General features: G+C 44.8%; 1 protein-coding gene and 1 long non-coding RNA gene across 2 annotated transcripts in view; one reads left to right on the top strand and one right to left on the bottom strand.

Moving 5' to 3' along the window:
• Positions 1-1,050: 1,050 nt before the first annotated feature.
• Positions 1,051-15,816, bottom strand: part of LOC119970937 (oxysterol-binding protein-related protein 8-like) — a 69,869-nt gene continuing 55,103 nt past the window's right edge. The window contains exons 14-21 of the mRNA XM_038806047.1: positions 15,674-15,771; positions 15,169-15,258; positions 13,465-13,601; positions 11,792-11,977; positions 9,912-10,047; positions 7,256-7,376; positions 3,354-3,450; positions 1,051-1,942 (exon numbers count right to left, since the gene is read on the bottom strand). Of these exons, the coding sequence (XP_038661975.1) occupies positions 1,813-1,942; positions 3,354-3,450; positions 7,256-7,376; positions 9,912-10,047; positions 11,792-11,977; positions 13,465-13,601; positions 15,169-15,258; positions 15,674-15,771 (995 nt within the window). The 3' untranslated portion in view covers positions 1,051-1,812. The remainder of the gene's footprint in view (positions 1,943-3,353; positions 3,451-7,255; positions 7,377-9,911; positions 10,048-11,791; positions 11,978-13,464; positions 13,602-15,168; positions 15,259-15,673; positions 15,772-15,816) is intronic.
• On the top strand, positions 10,899-11,208 carry LOC119971666. Its single transcript, XR_005461890.1, has 2 exons — positions 10,899-10,982; positions 11,092-11,208. It is a non-coding gene; the product is annotated as an uncharacterized LOC119971666 (long non-coding RNA).

Genomic DNA, 15,816 nt, shown 5'->3' with positions numbered 1-15,816 from the left:
CGCAATGGGCCAAATGGCCACCTGTTTATTTTGCCAGTCCCGCCGGCGTAAATTAGAGTAGGTCCTTACCCACGGAACCTGGCGGTGCGGGCGGCCTCCGGGGTTCTCCGGGAGAATCTGGCCCCGGGAGGTGCCCCCACGGTGGCCTGGCTCGCGATCAGGGCCCACCAATCCGCGGGCGGACCTGTGCCGCGGGGGGCACTCCATTCTTCCGCAACCGCCGCTGTGGTTCTCCGCCATGGCCGATGCGGAGACGAACCCTCCCGTGCATGCACCGGGATGACGCCAGCACACGCTGGCGCTCCCGTGCATGCGCCAACTCGTGCCAGCCGGTGGAGGCCCTTTGGCGCCAGTTGGCATGGCGCCATGCCCCTTCCTTGCCGGCCGCAAACCACGCCGTGGCGGGCCTAGCCCCTGAAGGCACTATGTAAATACAAGTTCATGTCATTGTCTGCAGATGTTGGTGTGTTGGTAAAGCAGATTCCTCATGCAGACCTTACCTGGTCTGATTCTGTCCGTCCTCTTCTATTTCCAACACAGGAGACCGGAAATGCTTTGGTGCAAGTAATGATGAGTGCCAAAATAAAACAATTTGAGCAAAGCGAGATGCAAATCTAAATACTATCAGGAAAAAAAAAGTGGTTTAAAAAATGCATAATGAATCATCTTCCTATGCTCTCTAATCCTGAAAATTATCCAATTCAGTATCCTGATAGGGTGTAAGTTATTTATATAACAGGGTTGGGTTGAGAGTGAAGGGAAGGGAGATGATACTTGTCCATCTGAGTGACCCAGTGTGATGCTTGCAAAATGATATAGTAGGTGTAATAATTACATCATTTCCACACCATTATAATAATATGATGCTCCTATCTATTCCAGGTCTGTGCCTGCCCCAGCTCACCAGATAGATGCATCATGTATTAGGGTTGGGGAACTGGCCTTTATTCATGCCATTTTATACCTCTTGAACTGGCACACTTAGTGACATGAAAACACTGCTGATCTGAATATGATCCATCGTACTGCTGAAATGTTTAAACACGTGTATTCATGGTTTAAAAAATGTTTATTTATTTGCACCTGTTTACAGTAATGTGCATTTCATTCATAGAATGTTACACACATGTGAAATTGTATTAAGCCCACAAGGAGGAAAGTAGCAGCTAGTGCCTATAAGTTCTTGCCATCCTGGAGGCATTTCCTTCCAAACCTGTAATAATCTTCTGCTGCTTTCTGCTCAAGAACATCCTACTTAGTGCTAGATTACAGCAAGATTCACAAGGGTGTGCAAAAGATCTTCTAAGTTGCTGTTTTGTGTCTATGCTACAGAGGTAGGGCAGACTGAAGGAGTCTGTCACATTCATGGACGGGTGTCTAAATCCATATTCAGAACAGTGTACAAATTGGACATCACAAATATTACCATCTAGTCAGTTTATAAATACTGTTGGGAGGAAGGTTTCTAAACTGCTGTTGGATTAGAAAGACTAGAAGAAAAGAGGAGGAAACAAATTGCACATTTGAAAAGTCATATTTGGCTTCAGCATTAAGGCCTAGGTTAGGATAGGTTGTCCTTGGAGGCAGGGTGTGTAGGGATAATGACCACAGGTGTGCTCCAACCCAGAACAAAATAGAACAAAAAGCTAAAATGTTCACAATTTTTTCCCAAGGATCTCTCTCCCTCGATGTTTGTTGAATGGTTGCCTTGGTATCTCATTTTACATAATGGAAATTCTGTAGTCATTCCCGATAGGATCCTGTTAACAGTCTTGAACACATTTCAAAGTGGTTGCTGAGGGAGCCATCTGCTCACCCATAAAAATAATTGATAATTAATTGGAATAATATGAGTACACAGATGACCAGCCAGTAGTGGGGGTTCAAGAGTCTGGTCCTATACCGTTTGTGACAGGCTTGCCACTTCAGCGCAGCAAGGTTCCTGAAAATAAGCATAATTCAAGATTATATTACAAAGTCCATTATAGTTGGTTGTTTGATAACTCAACTGTTCAGTTAGAATTTCAACTAAGTTCAGACCTGGCCTGAGTTTCCAGCTGTCACCACAACTGGTTTTGCTTTGGCAGGACTTAATTAATAGCCTCAAAATAAAAAATTGACTGCGAAGAAGAGCCCATAATTCAATTAATTCCATATTAACTGTGAAAGAAGCAAGAAGTCTTACAACACCAGGTTAAAGTCCAACAGGTTTGTTTGGAATCACTAGCTTTCGGCGCGCAGCTCCTTCATCAGGTGAGTGCGCTCCGAAAGCTGGTGATTCCAAACAAACCCGTTGGACTTTAACTTGTTGTTGTAAGACTTCTTACTGTGCCCACCCCAGTCTAACGCCAGCATCTCCACATCACACAGTGTGAAAGTAACATACTCCAGTCCCAAACAAGATTTGTAAACTTAAACAAAGTTAATTATGCAGGTGTGAGGGAAGAGCTGGCTAAGATTGATTAGGTAAATGTACTAAAAGGTACGGCGATAAATAAGCTTTGGGGAAACATTTAAAGAAACAATACTAAGTGTCCAACAAAAATAAATTCCATTAAAAATAAAAACTCAGCAAGAAAGATTGACCTGTGCCTTATTGAGGAAGTTAAGAGGCTTATAATGTTGCAAAGAATACCAGTGTCTTTGAGGAACGAGATCTTGAGATTTATTTTCATTTTATTTAAGGATTTTTAAAAGAATGATATGGACTTGGGGGGGGGGGGGGGGGGGGGTGGAATATAAACTGTGGACTCTGTATTTGTATTTGCTGAAGAATTTCAGGCGGAGGTGCTCATGTTTAAATATGGGACTTCCCACTGCATTGTTTTGAGATTTTTCTCCTCCACAGCTCAAGTTAAGACATTAGTCTGCAAATGTTCCAAAAGATTAGTGAATCATAACAGTCTCAGAACCTTGGATTAAGAACAATGCCAAATAGAGCTGCTCAGCAAGCAAAGCAGGGCAGGCAGTTGACAGAAAGGCTGCTCAGTACTCATTCTGAAACTGTAATCAAACATTTAGCTAATACTCTGTAAGTTATTCCTTTTTATTCACTATATGAAGATACATGGTGTTAAAGAATGCCACTAACCACTTGCCATCTTTTAAAAAAAAAATATGAATTTAGAGTACCCGATTCATTTTTCCAATTAAGGGGCAATTTAGTGTGGCCAATACACCTACTCGGCACATCTTTAGTTTGTGGGGGCGAAACCCATGCAAACACGGGGAGAATGTGCAAACTCCACACGGAGAGCGACCCAGAGCCGGGATCGAACCTCGGATCTCGGCGCCGTGAGCCAGCAGTGCTAACCACTGCGCCACCATGCTGCCCTACCACTTGCCATCTTTACCTGTGAATTTCCTGCTGTGTCATCTGTATGGATTGGATGGCCGTGTGAATATCTGTTAACTCATTTGTTCCCTTTCTGCACCTAGGACACAGCAACCCTGAAAGAAATGGCACATTACACATCAGCTTCAAGCCATCAATGAAACACTGAGTTCATGTTAAGCCTCTTTTTTTACATTTTACCACCCATTCAAATCCCATTAAATCACCTCCAAATTTCTCATTCCTCTTTTTCTCCAAATTTATTTTCTGATCTCTTAAATGCACTTTCTTACTGGGTTACAGTTTCACAGATGCCAGTAACCCTCCAGTTCCATGCCCAAATGCCCATTCTTCATGCCTCAGCCGAGAGAAAAGTCAGTGGTCTGTTCAACTGCTGAGGGAATAACAACCAAGCTTCAAAACTACGCACACCTGGTGTTCCCATATCCACTGGGTAGGATTCTCAGTCTAGTGACTCCGGAATTGCAGGGAATTGGGCGGAGAATCGCGCATCAGCCGAAAATCGAGGCCGGCGGCAGGCGCCCAACAGAATGCCCCGAATTCCAGGCTACAGTGCCTCAACAGCGGCGTGAATGCATTCCATGCTGCACACCGGCGTGGGCTTGCAAATTATAAACACCATTGGCATATCATTAATGGGCCTGACAAGGCAATTTCCGGGGCTCCCCACGATCCTCCGCATCCATCAGGAGGAATTACCAGCCACCAGTACCCCTGCTGGCAGGGACGAGGGCCAGAGGCCCCCCAGTGTCAGGCACCAACGGGACCAGGGGTGTGGCGCGGAGGGCAAAGCAGTACAGGGAACGGCTGAGGGCAGGGGGCAACGTGTGGGGCAGGGCAGCAACGCAAGCCGGGGCCATCATGTAGCCCGTTGTACCTGGTGGTACGCACCATGGTAACATGTCTGCCTTTCACCCCCAGCAGACAATGGATTTTTGTATCCAACCAGGAATTAGTGGCATCTGCCTGGCCGTTGCAGCCCTGGCGGCTGTAGCCCTGGCAGATCCACTGTGGCTGTACGAGAAGGAGCTGCTAGAGGAGGACATTGCATCAGTGGAGCCCCTCCCGAAGGAGCAGGAGCCAGGAGCAGGAGCCAGCCGGTGCGAATGGCCAGCCGGCTGCGAAGAGGAGGTGGGCAGGCGCTGCTGCTTCAGGTCCCATGTGTACCGACAGCACCTGTCGTTCGAGGACCTGCCGGACTGGGCGCGTCAAAGATTCCAGCTGATCAGGGGGAACATTCAGCAGATCTGCTGCATCACGATGCACCTGGAACCATAGGGGTAGGGGGGAAGGACACCCGCTCCCAGTGGCTGTCAAGGTGACAGTTGCCCTGAACGTTTGCGCGATGGGGTCCTCCCAGGCACCTAGTGGGGATCGATAGGATCTTGCAGACCTTGGTGCACAGGTGCATCCGCGCCATTATGGACGCCCGGTCGGTGCAATAGATCAACCTCAGTATGGACCTTGCTAACCGGGTTGCCCAGGCAGCCGGGTTTGCCGCCATTGCCCCAGGTCCAGGGGTGATCGAAGGACGCATGTTCCCCGACAAGCACCGCTGCATGACTTGGTGCACTTCACAAACTGGAAGGGGTACCACTCCATGAACGTGTATTTGGTGTGTGACCACGAGCTGCACATCATGCACGTTTGCGCCCGATACCCAGGCAGCATGCATGACACCTTCATCCTTGCACACTCGACGGTACTCAACACTTTTGAGGTGCACCCCCAGGTGAGGGATTGGCAACTGGGGTTATCCGCTGCAGTCGTGGCTTATACCATCTATCTGGAGGGCATAGACCAATGCCGATACAACGGCGCCCAAGGAGCGACCAGGAGCATAATCTAGCAGTGCATCAGTGTCCTGAAGATGCGGTTCAGGTGCATGGACCGCTCTGTAGGGACCCTCCAGTATAGCACCAGGGGAGTCTCCCACACCATGGTGGCCTGCTGCGTCCACCACAACATTGCGTGCCAGATGGGCGTAATGCTGGAGGAGGGCAAGGAAGAATGCCAGGCCTCGTTTGACGAGGATGCAGAGGAGGGGCAGGACATGGGGCCAGGGCAGGCACAGGAGGCCTGACAACATGTGCACCAGGGTCACTGTGCACGGGACACCCTAATCGCCACCATGTTTACCGACTAGGGGGCCTGGCCAGCGGATGCTCAAATGTCTCGTTTCCCCCTCCCCCCCCTTCCCCACCATACTGAGGCGGCATACGGTGGTGGATCATGCACCAATCATGAATGTGGTAGGCCTGCCACATGGCGCCTCCATATATCTATGTGGGGCCTCTGACCTGGGAGTGCGGGGGGCCCTATTGGCAGCTGGAGCTGTGGGCTCCATGACAGCTGCATGCTAGCCCCCTGCAAGGCTGTGAATTTGTGGCCTTTTGACGGCAGTTTTCCTGGCGTAAAAGACCACAGTCTTCACGAAGGCGTCGGGACATAGTCACAAAAACGGAGAATCCAGTCAATGGTGTGGTTACAGTTCAAAGCCAACAGTGTGTAATTTGAAAACCAGCCAGCAGGACAAGCATTAAAAGGAAGCAAGGATTAGTCAAGGAGTTAACAAGTTCCTTACAATATGTACAGAAACTTTCTTCTTTGGTGAGGAAGCATTAGATTCTTTGAAATCACAGCTAGAATCAGCTTCAACTATAACTATTGCTGATTTGAGATCAAAGAAAGAAAAGTACAGCACAGGAACAGGCCCTTCGGCCCTCCAACCTGCGCCGAGCATGTTGCCCATCTAACCTAAAACCTTCTACACTCTGGGGTCCAAACAACTCTATTGCCATCTATTCATGTCTTTGTCAAAATGCCCCTTAAACGTCACAATCGTACCTGCTTCCACCATCTCTTCTGGCAGCGAGTTCTAGGCACCCACTACCCTCTGTGTAAAAACCTTTCCTCGCACATCTCCTTGAAACATTGCCCTCGCACCTTAAATCTATGTCCACTAGTAATCAACTCTTCCACCCTGGGGAAAACTTCTGAGTATCTACCTCAGAATTTTGTAAACTTCTACCAAGTCTTCCCTCAACCTCCACCATTACAGTGAGAACAAACCAAGTTTATCCAATGTCTCCTCATAGCTAATGCCCTCTGTATCAGATAACATCCTGGTAAACCTCTTCTGTACCCTCTCCGGAGCCTCCACATTCTTCTAGTAGTGTGGCGACCAGAATTGAACACCATATTCCAAGTGTGGCCTAACTAAGGTTCTATTCAGCTGCAGCATGACGTGCCAATTTTTATACTCAATGTCCCGGCCGATGAAGGCAAGCATGCTGTTTGCCTTTTTGGGCTTGGGATTGCCACTAACAGGTGTTTTACATGAATTTTCCAATTTTGCTACCTAACAGGTCTATATTCGGTCTTTTTAACTACATGAATACAATTCAGAATTCTGATCAACTGCCATGTTGGGCAATTAGCTCCATCTAGCTTTGGTTTTTGGCGAGAATGCCCCTCGTGCAGTGGCTTCAACCCAAACTAATGCTACTCTATCTTCCACTTTGCACTGATGTTCTGGCATCAGTGATTAAGAAATTCATTTTAACATTGCCATTTCAGAGGGTTAGTACCACATTGCTGATCTGGGTCACATGTCGACCAGACACCGTAAAGACAGCAGATTTCCTTCCTTAAAGGACAATTGTGAACCAACTGGGTTTTCAGGATAATAGATGATGGTTTATGGTCACCATTACTGAGACTAGCTTTCAGTTCCAGATTTCTATTACAGCTGGCATGGTGGGATTTGAATCCAGAGCATTAGCCTGGACCTCTAGATTACTCGTCCACTGATATTACCACTATGCCACCGGCTCCCCCTATTTGAAGGCTACAATACGAAGAGCTCATTTAGAACTTTCAGGGAATCAGAGCACCTACCCTCATCAGATGAGTCGTCTTGTACTGGTTCTGGTGTCGAACAACTGCTCTCTGTGTTCTGTGATCTATTTGGTGCCGGACGATCACTGGTTTTGCATCCTATATATCCCTGAACTGAGACCTAATATCAGAAATCACTTGTCAGCAATGCAGACAGATACAATTCAACATACTGGAAAGAAAGGATGTCCTAACTCATAGCTACTCCAATACAATATTCTTCATATAAAATTTGTAATTGCATCCATATATAGTGCAAGCATTAAGAGTAATATGTCAACTTGTTGGCAAGATAAGATATTGAGAATAATTTAAAGATAAAAAAAACTGTAAACAGTATCTGATATGTTCCTCTTGATAACAGGTGATAAACCCAAAAGATGAAGGGAAATATTGTGATTTGGTGGGACCAAATCAACTTTAAGATTCAATTTTCTGATTGGCTGAAAGATTGCCACTTAGAACTGATTTTCAGATGACCAGGAACTAAATTCAAGAGGTGTGCGTCCCAACTGAGTAGAGGGTAGTGAAGGCACTGGAGAAATACTAGGGTTTAAAATATAGATAAAAGTTCAGGTTTAAAAACAAAATCTCAGATAAGGAGAAATAATGCAGAAGTTAAAAGACAGCAATCTGAGGGGAAATTGAACTACAAACATGGACAGGAAGCAGCACAAGGAAAGTTGAATATTTTCAGCTTATTTTGTAAGGTACTACATTAATTTGTTTTAGTAATATAATTCCTCTGGATTTAAACTTAATTAATTTGTTAATTCCTCTGGATTTAAACTGAAATTATTAGTGTAATATTAGTCTAACATGCAGGAATTATTTGTGTGTTACTCTTGGTCTTCTGTTCTTTCTCAAGGATTACTGGGGAGGTTGGAGTGCTCAAGCAGAGATTAGGGGAACTGTGACATTGTAGAATCTTGGAGTGATCAGGGAAGCTATTGGGGACATTAAATTGTCTAAATGGGACTACTAGGAGTAGGTACACAGGAGGGAAATTAGGTTGTGGGAGCACAGAGGGAAAATAGTGACTGAATGTACTGAAGGGGAAATGTGAATATTAAGTGCTGGCTATGGGGCCTATTCACAGTCTGGGGAATTAGTTCAGCCACAGATATTTAACATGGCCCACACTCAGCAGACCCAGAAACAAAACACTTAGTTAAGTTGATTCTTACTTTAATCTAAAAGCAAATTATTGTGGATGCTGTAATTCTGAAATAAAAACAGAAAATGCTGGAAAAAAGTCAGCGTGTCTGGCAGCATCCATGGAGAGAGAAACAGAATGAATATTTTGTGTCCATATGACTTCTTCAGAGCTACAGAGTTGTTTCTTACAATTGTTTGCTCAACTGTTGTTGGGCCCAATGACCTTTCCTGTTCCTAAAAAAAAATCAACATTTCTGGTGCTCATCCGTTTGGAGCCCAAGAGTTAGAAAACTCACAAAAATGGAAGAGCAGAAAGTTCAGACACACAAAAACAGGAGCAGTTGTAAAAGTTTTATGAATAAAACTAAAGCAAAATGGTAATATATAAACCATATGTGACACAGCAGGAAAATGGACGCGATTCGCTGGTCCGGCGCCGGCAGCGAAACGGGAGTACTTTACTCCGGCACCAGTTCCGAGACCCGATTCTTGGGTCCTGGGGGGGGCCAGCATGGCGCTGGAGCGGCATCGACCCGGTGCCGCGGGGTCCGTGCATGCGCAGTTGGGCCGGAGCCAACTAGCGCATGCGCAATGGCCTTCCTTGCGCCGGCCCCGACGGCAAATGGCGCAGGGATCCAGGAGCTGGCGTGGAGGAAAGAAGGCCCCCCGACAGAGAGGCCGGCCAGCCGATCGGAGGGCCCTGATCGCGGACCAGGCCACTACGGAGGCCCTCCCCGGGGTTGGACCCCCCCCAGACCCTTCAACCCTGAGTTCCCGCCGTCCCAGAACTTTTTAGAATGGCGCCGGCGGGACTCGGATTTTTTCGGCCGGCCGAGCCGGAGAATCGCTCGCCACCAGAGAATTGTCGCTACAGCCGTTTGCGGCGATTTTCCGTGCGGCCCGGCGCCTGCCCGGATTTTCATGGCCAGGAGAATGCCGTCCTGGCATCGGGGAGGCGTGGTACGATCCGCGCAGCCCCCCGCCGATTCTCTGGCTCGGAGGGGGGGGTCAGAGAATCACGTCCAATTTTGTGACCTGTTTTGGAAGAATGTCAAGGCTGCAGAAGTGATGTACTAAGATAATACCAAGGATGAGAACCTTTTGTTGAGAAAAGACTAGAGAAACTAGAACAGAGAAGGCTAAAAGGAGAGCTGAGAGAAGTGTTCGAAATTGTGTGGAAATCAGGAAAAGCTATTTCTATTGGTCAGGAAGTAGGTAACCTAAGAGTGTACATTTAAGATAATTACCAAAAGAATAAAGGTAGAGAGGAATCTTTTCACATTAAAATGGAATCTCCCTCTCGAAACAGTGAGGGAAGCAGAATATGTAAAAATCTTGAAAAAAAGGGATGTTGATAAATACTTAGAAAATAAAAGGGCAGGGGAATGAGATTAACTGGATAGTCTTTCCGATTGCTGGCATTGGATGAATGGCTTCCTTCCTGTGTCGTACAATTTTATAATTTAGTAATCGAACATGTAATTATTTTGATCATGACCTGCTGTCTTATTTGACTGCTGCTGCCGACGATATCCATTGACTTTGTTGTTGGAAATTTGTGTTTGACATTTGTTTGAATGATTCCATCCTTCTCAAATTGGATGATGTCATTTGTTGAATCCCAGGGAATGGTACTGGAAAGAGAGAAAAGGCAGAGGAGCATCATATATTGGGTATATATTTCTCGGGTTTTGTAGAAGATTCCCTATACTGGGCTAAAATAGCAGCTATCACTTACGAGACGTGCGATAGCCAAGCCCTATTATCAAATATTTTAATTTTTTTATTTTTATTTTTTTATAAATTTAGATTACCCAATTATTTTTTCCAATTAAGGGGCAATTTAGCATGGCCAATCCACCTACTCTGCACATTTTCGGGTTGTGGGGGCGAAACCCACGCAGACACGGGGAGAACGTGCAAACTCCACATAAACAGTGACCCAGAGCCGGGATCGAACCTGGGACCTCAGCGCCGTGAGGTGGTTGTGCTAACCACTAGGCCACCGTGCTGCCCCCTATTATCAAATATTGACTCCCTGAGTCCAGATTAAAAAATCAGGGACAATTACTGGGAATTATTTATTTGTTTTTCATATTTTAATTATCTTTCCTTGGAGAATAGTGTCAAGTACTGGAAGAATTCACAGGGTGGACAGTCTGAAAGGCCACAGCGTGAACACTGGATTGGGTTCAAATCCTGCTCCTTCTAATTTGAGACAGAAATGTGACAGCTAAGCCAAAAGTTCACTACTTACTTGGAAGTAAAAGTTGACATTTTCAACGGTTTGTATATATTGGTGAATACTAGATACAGAACAAATATTGAGAAAGATCGAAACTTCAGACATAAAACAGGTAGAATTGCGACATAGCCTACAACATGACTCAAGGAATTTAACTGTAATAGCTTGCTAGGAAAATTCAAAGAATGTTTGAACACAATCAGACTGATGAGATTTTTGTTCAAAATGGCAGCTGACTCAGGTTAAAGCATCAACACAAAGATCTTCCCAATTCCATGGCAGCCTATTGGAAACACTGTCAGTATGATACATCCATTCCCTGGGGTGAGCTTTAGATAAACTACTAGTCACATTTATGATACTCTGTGCTCCCTAGAATTTTGGAAAAAAGGAAAAAATATTCTATTGATCTTTCAGTAAATTTCTCTTACAGGCTGCGTGGACCACTGTCACATTCTGAGCTGAAGATGGATTTGTGGAAATGCACTCATGAAGGAGTTGGGACAGATATTTGAAATGATGGGGAAAATATAAAAGTTTTTTAAAAATCCAAGCACATCAATAGTGTCATCTGTTATGTGCCAGTAATAAATGGGAACCCTGAGCACACCATGCTGTCAGTTTGAGAACTGAGGACATTTATTACTCAGACTTATTTTTGAACCATTTTGTTGACACATTTGAAAGTGCTGATTTTGGCTGAAGTAGGGCCATCCAAGCACCTCATCCAAATGGCTTTTTCCCATATATGATCCTACAGTATGAGGCTGGTGTATTACATACAGGAAAATCGTGGACTGGTTAGCACAGAAGTGAAAAATGCCACAGTATCTGCAGGCTATTTAGCAGTCGTGGCGACATCACAATTGAGCTCAGACCTTCCTTCTCCTGACATTTTCCAGCAGGGGTCACTGGAGATAGCTGCTTAATTTCTACCCAAGTGCCGATGCAATGGCTGTAAAGCAGTCCTGAATGAGGTAAACTCAGAAGGTTAAGCCTGCGTAATTCTTTGCCTGTAGGACGCCTTACTCATTGAATAGTAGTTTTATCAGTCTGGCAGGGCACGTGGGCAGGAGAGTTATAATTTTATCTTCCTTTGTAGTGTACAAATATGTGTGATGAAGATCACATACTCTCTGAATTTGTACTGCCAATTCTTTGTCGCCACATCCTGCTGGAAGAGTCTTGCCACCCAGTCCTCACGTTTCTCAGTACGCTCTTTGGCAGCCTTGCGCTGTGCTTCCTCCAGAATAAATTTCTCCAGTGTCGCCTGCTCCTGATCATGGTTCTTTATTGCCCTGGTCACTTGCTGCCACAGCCTAGAAGAACAGTGGAAATGATTACAATCTCCACCTGTAATACCATTGTTGTATAGAACTCACCAGAAAGAGGCAGGCTAATTTCCAGCAGTTAGGTAGAATTCAATCCGTAGAGCATGGAGGCATTAACAGCACTGACTGGGAGGGGAAGGCTGTAGTCTGCTTGGCATGGCGCCACCCGGTCCATCAAGGTGCAAGCTGCCTGAAGGCTCAGTGACTTGGCAGCGAGGCAAAACTTCGGCAGCAAAGGAAGGAGAGGAAAGCCAAACTGTGGCTATGAATTCCACTCCACACGCAAACATATGCCCCTAATGCGGAAGAACTTGTGGATCCAGAATCGGGCTTCTCAGTCACCTGAAGACTCAGCAAGCCTGATGGACAACTTCCTTGATTTCAAGGAACAGCCGAGAACAACAGCTTTATAGAACTTATAAGTGCAAGTCACATCATGGGCAGTCATTATATAGTATTCATTAACACAAGGATATGTCCTTGTCAAGACCTGGCAGCTACACTAAAGCTATTAATAATAGCAAAACACTGAATCCTGAATGGGAGCTGTATGGAGCCGGTTAATAATGAATCATGCCAGGTCCTGCCTGATATATTCAACATATTGCCATCAGAGGCCATTGGAGGCTACTGGGTGCCAGCTGTTGGGTAGAATAATACAGGAAGCAGCCAGGGCTCAGCTGCTATAACAAATACATATTTACAATGTTGAAGGCACAGATTACAACCCATTTCTCAACACAGCCTGTTGTATTTTGTAATCCTGAAAGAATCATTTTGTGTTGTCCATTTACAGATTAATCATTTTCTGTTTTTTTTACAAATCTGACTGAGTTGAGAGACGTCCAGGTCAGTCACAAGGTACTGAACATCCCAATGGATGCTTGTTCAGACTGGCTAACTCTAAATATAATTGTTTGAACAAGTTCAAAGAGATGCTCCTTGTCATATTTCTCAGAGACATCTCAAAAGAATTCATATATTCAGAATTAATTTGAAGTGACTATATAGTCAAAAAGAGCAGTGAGCCAGGCACAGCACAAGTAGTAATAAGATCATTAATTTGCCCTTTGTTAGTTGTGCTTGTTGAGGGAAATATGTTACCTTGAACACTAGAACTGTCCATCCCAACAGGTAGAAGGATCCTCACAGTTCAATATGTCATTTTAGGGAAGACAATGAAGTACCAGTGTAGATCATGTGCTCAAATCCTGATTAGATCTTAAACTCACAAATGTTCTGACTCAAAAGTGAGACTGATCAAAACTGATTGACGCATCAGTTAAAATGGATTGAGACTGTAGCTTTAGACTTGCTGCTGTCTGACCCTGCTTTGCAAAGTGAAAGGAAAGAGGGAGTTCATTCAGCCTATTTATGACTCTCTTGTAATAATTAGCATGATCTGTTCACCTCAAAACAGCTATTTCCTTTCCTTTATCTAAAGCTGTGATATTATTGTCTCCTGTCTGACATACCTTTCAGACTCAAAGTTGTCCTGCTCCTCCAACCATACAACATGGCGCACTAGACGCTGTTTCTGAATCTCATTGGTGACACTCCAAAACACAACAGAGAGCCCAGTTTTTTTTTCATGGATACACACTTCCCGATCCTGTTGCACAAAGGGAAAAATGACAGAGTGACAGTGAAAGATTCCCATTTCCCAAAGATTTTCTGGTGCCACCATTTTCTCATTCCACTTTCTGATATTCTAATTGTTAGTTAAAAAATTATTTCTGAATTTTATGTGAATCACATTAAGGAAATTAGTGACCACACAAGCATTCCCAATTCATCTGTAAAATGGGTTAGACACAGTAAAACTCACTCAACATTTCTCCCAGGTTAGGTGCAGCAATAATTATATCGCGAGTAATGGTCTCTCTATCTACACTATCCCAGCAGACACTTGTGTCAAATATATCAAGGGGTTCTTAACTGAGGTCCATGGCCCCATAGTGGTCCGTGGGAAGATTTCAAAGAGTTCACCAAAAAATAACCAACAGAAACTATTATTTCATCTGTCCTTTCAAGCCACGACCCTGCTGACCAATAATCTTCAGCTAACATACACCAGGATTCGGCCAACATAGACAGCATTGAGATTATCATCAGCAACATCAAAAAGATTAGGATTTCCTCAATCCATTTGGTAAGGGGCAGCAACCACTGAATAAATAACCAGCAGTGAAATTGGAATCATCAAAGGAAACACCCACTCACTCCAGTGGGTGCTCGTAATGCAGGGGTTTAAGGTTTGGTTCAGGTCATATCTTGCATTAATTTGTCTCCGATTGATGAACAGTGTAAAAATTAAATGGGCAGCACGGTAGCACTGTGGATAGCACAATTGCTTCACAGCTCCAGGGTCCCAGGTTCGATTCTGGCTTGGGTCACTGTCTGTGCGGAGTCTGCACATCCTCCCCGTGTGTGCGTGGGTTTCCTCCGGGTGCTCCGGTTTCCTCCCATAGTCCAAAGATGTGCAGGTTAGGTGGATTGGCCATGATAAATTGCCCTTTGTGTCCAAAATTGCCCTTAGTGTTGGGTGGGGTTGCTGGGTTATGGGGATAGGGTGGAGGTGTTGACCTTGGGTAGGGTGCTCTTTCCAAGAGCCAGTGCAGACTCGATGGGCCGAATGGCCTCCTTCTGCACTGTAAAATCTATGATAAGCTATGATAATTAATAACTGGAAATTAAACTTAAGGGGTGGTGTTAATATATGATTGTGTTTTAAATCATCATTATAATAAACAGAATTAATGACTATGGTCGAGGTAGTTTTGCTCATCCAAAAATATAACTTTAAATATCACAAGCATTATGGGATTCTTTCATACTCATGTAAGAACTTAGTGAATACCCCAACATGATGCAATAGGCTGAATTTAATGGTCACGGAGGTGGCCCTGTCCACTGGCCAGGAAGCCAGTTGCAATCCTGCCAAAGCCATCTCTGGGAACCCTGAGAAGATTAAATCCCAATTAGACACTTACTTGCCCCCTGTTAGGGTTCCAGGGCCTTCAGGACAAGGATCCTGCCTCCAAGAACTGCTGGTCAATCAGAGGCACCTTTGCAAGATTAATGGATGGATGGGAATGAGGAAAAATTGGGAAAACAGAAAAACTACTAAACACAGCTTCCATTTTGTCTACAAGCCCAAAATGACTAAAAGCACTTACCCAATGTCCCTCAAGTGTGGCTTGTACCTCGTCTTCCAGCGTTATCTTTCCTGTGATCTGGTTCACAGTATCACTGCCTCCCAGGAAAGGCTGCCAGTAAACAGGATGTAATTACAATTGGACTAGCAACGGTAACTCTTGATTTACTGCAGTTACAGGAAATGTTTGCTAAGTATTTGGGCAACTGTTAAACTCTATGTTTATCAGAGCCCTTGGGCATAGAGGATAGATTTGTGTAAAATTCACCTGGGCATTAATTTGAACAAGCAGATTGCCAGTTGCGTAATCCACTGAATTCTCATTCCACTGGACCAATAAACAGGTAATATACAGGATTACCACCCAGGCAGCGAAGAGAAAAGTCTACCTGATTGCATGTATAATTCCCCTAAAAATCATACTCACTTCAGTTTGTAAATGTCCTTTAATGTATTGTGTAGAATTACGTAAATGTGATAAAGCAGCCATAGGGTAGCTGGAGCATTGGGTCAGATCTCTCCCTTACCTTTAGCTTGAATTCCAGTTCTGCTTTGTAGTGGGTTTTCTCACACTCAATGGTTATCTTCCCTCCCATCTCCAGCGTCAATGTTCCATACAAAAGCCCTAGAATATAAAGGGTGAATAAATATTGATACTCAGGTATTGGCA

The sequence above is a fragment of the Scyliorhinus canicula genome, chromosome 9 (assembly GCF_902713615.1).
Source record: "Scyliorhinus canicula chromosome 9, sScyCan1.1, whole genome shotgun sequence".
Classification (NCBI taxonomy): Eukaryota; Metazoa; Chordata; class Chondrichthyes; order Carcharhiniformes; family Scyliorhinidae; genus Scyliorhinus; species Scyliorhinus canicula.
Note: the sequence above shows the minus strand (reverse complement) of the source record. Positions and strands in the feature narration are given on the sequence as shown.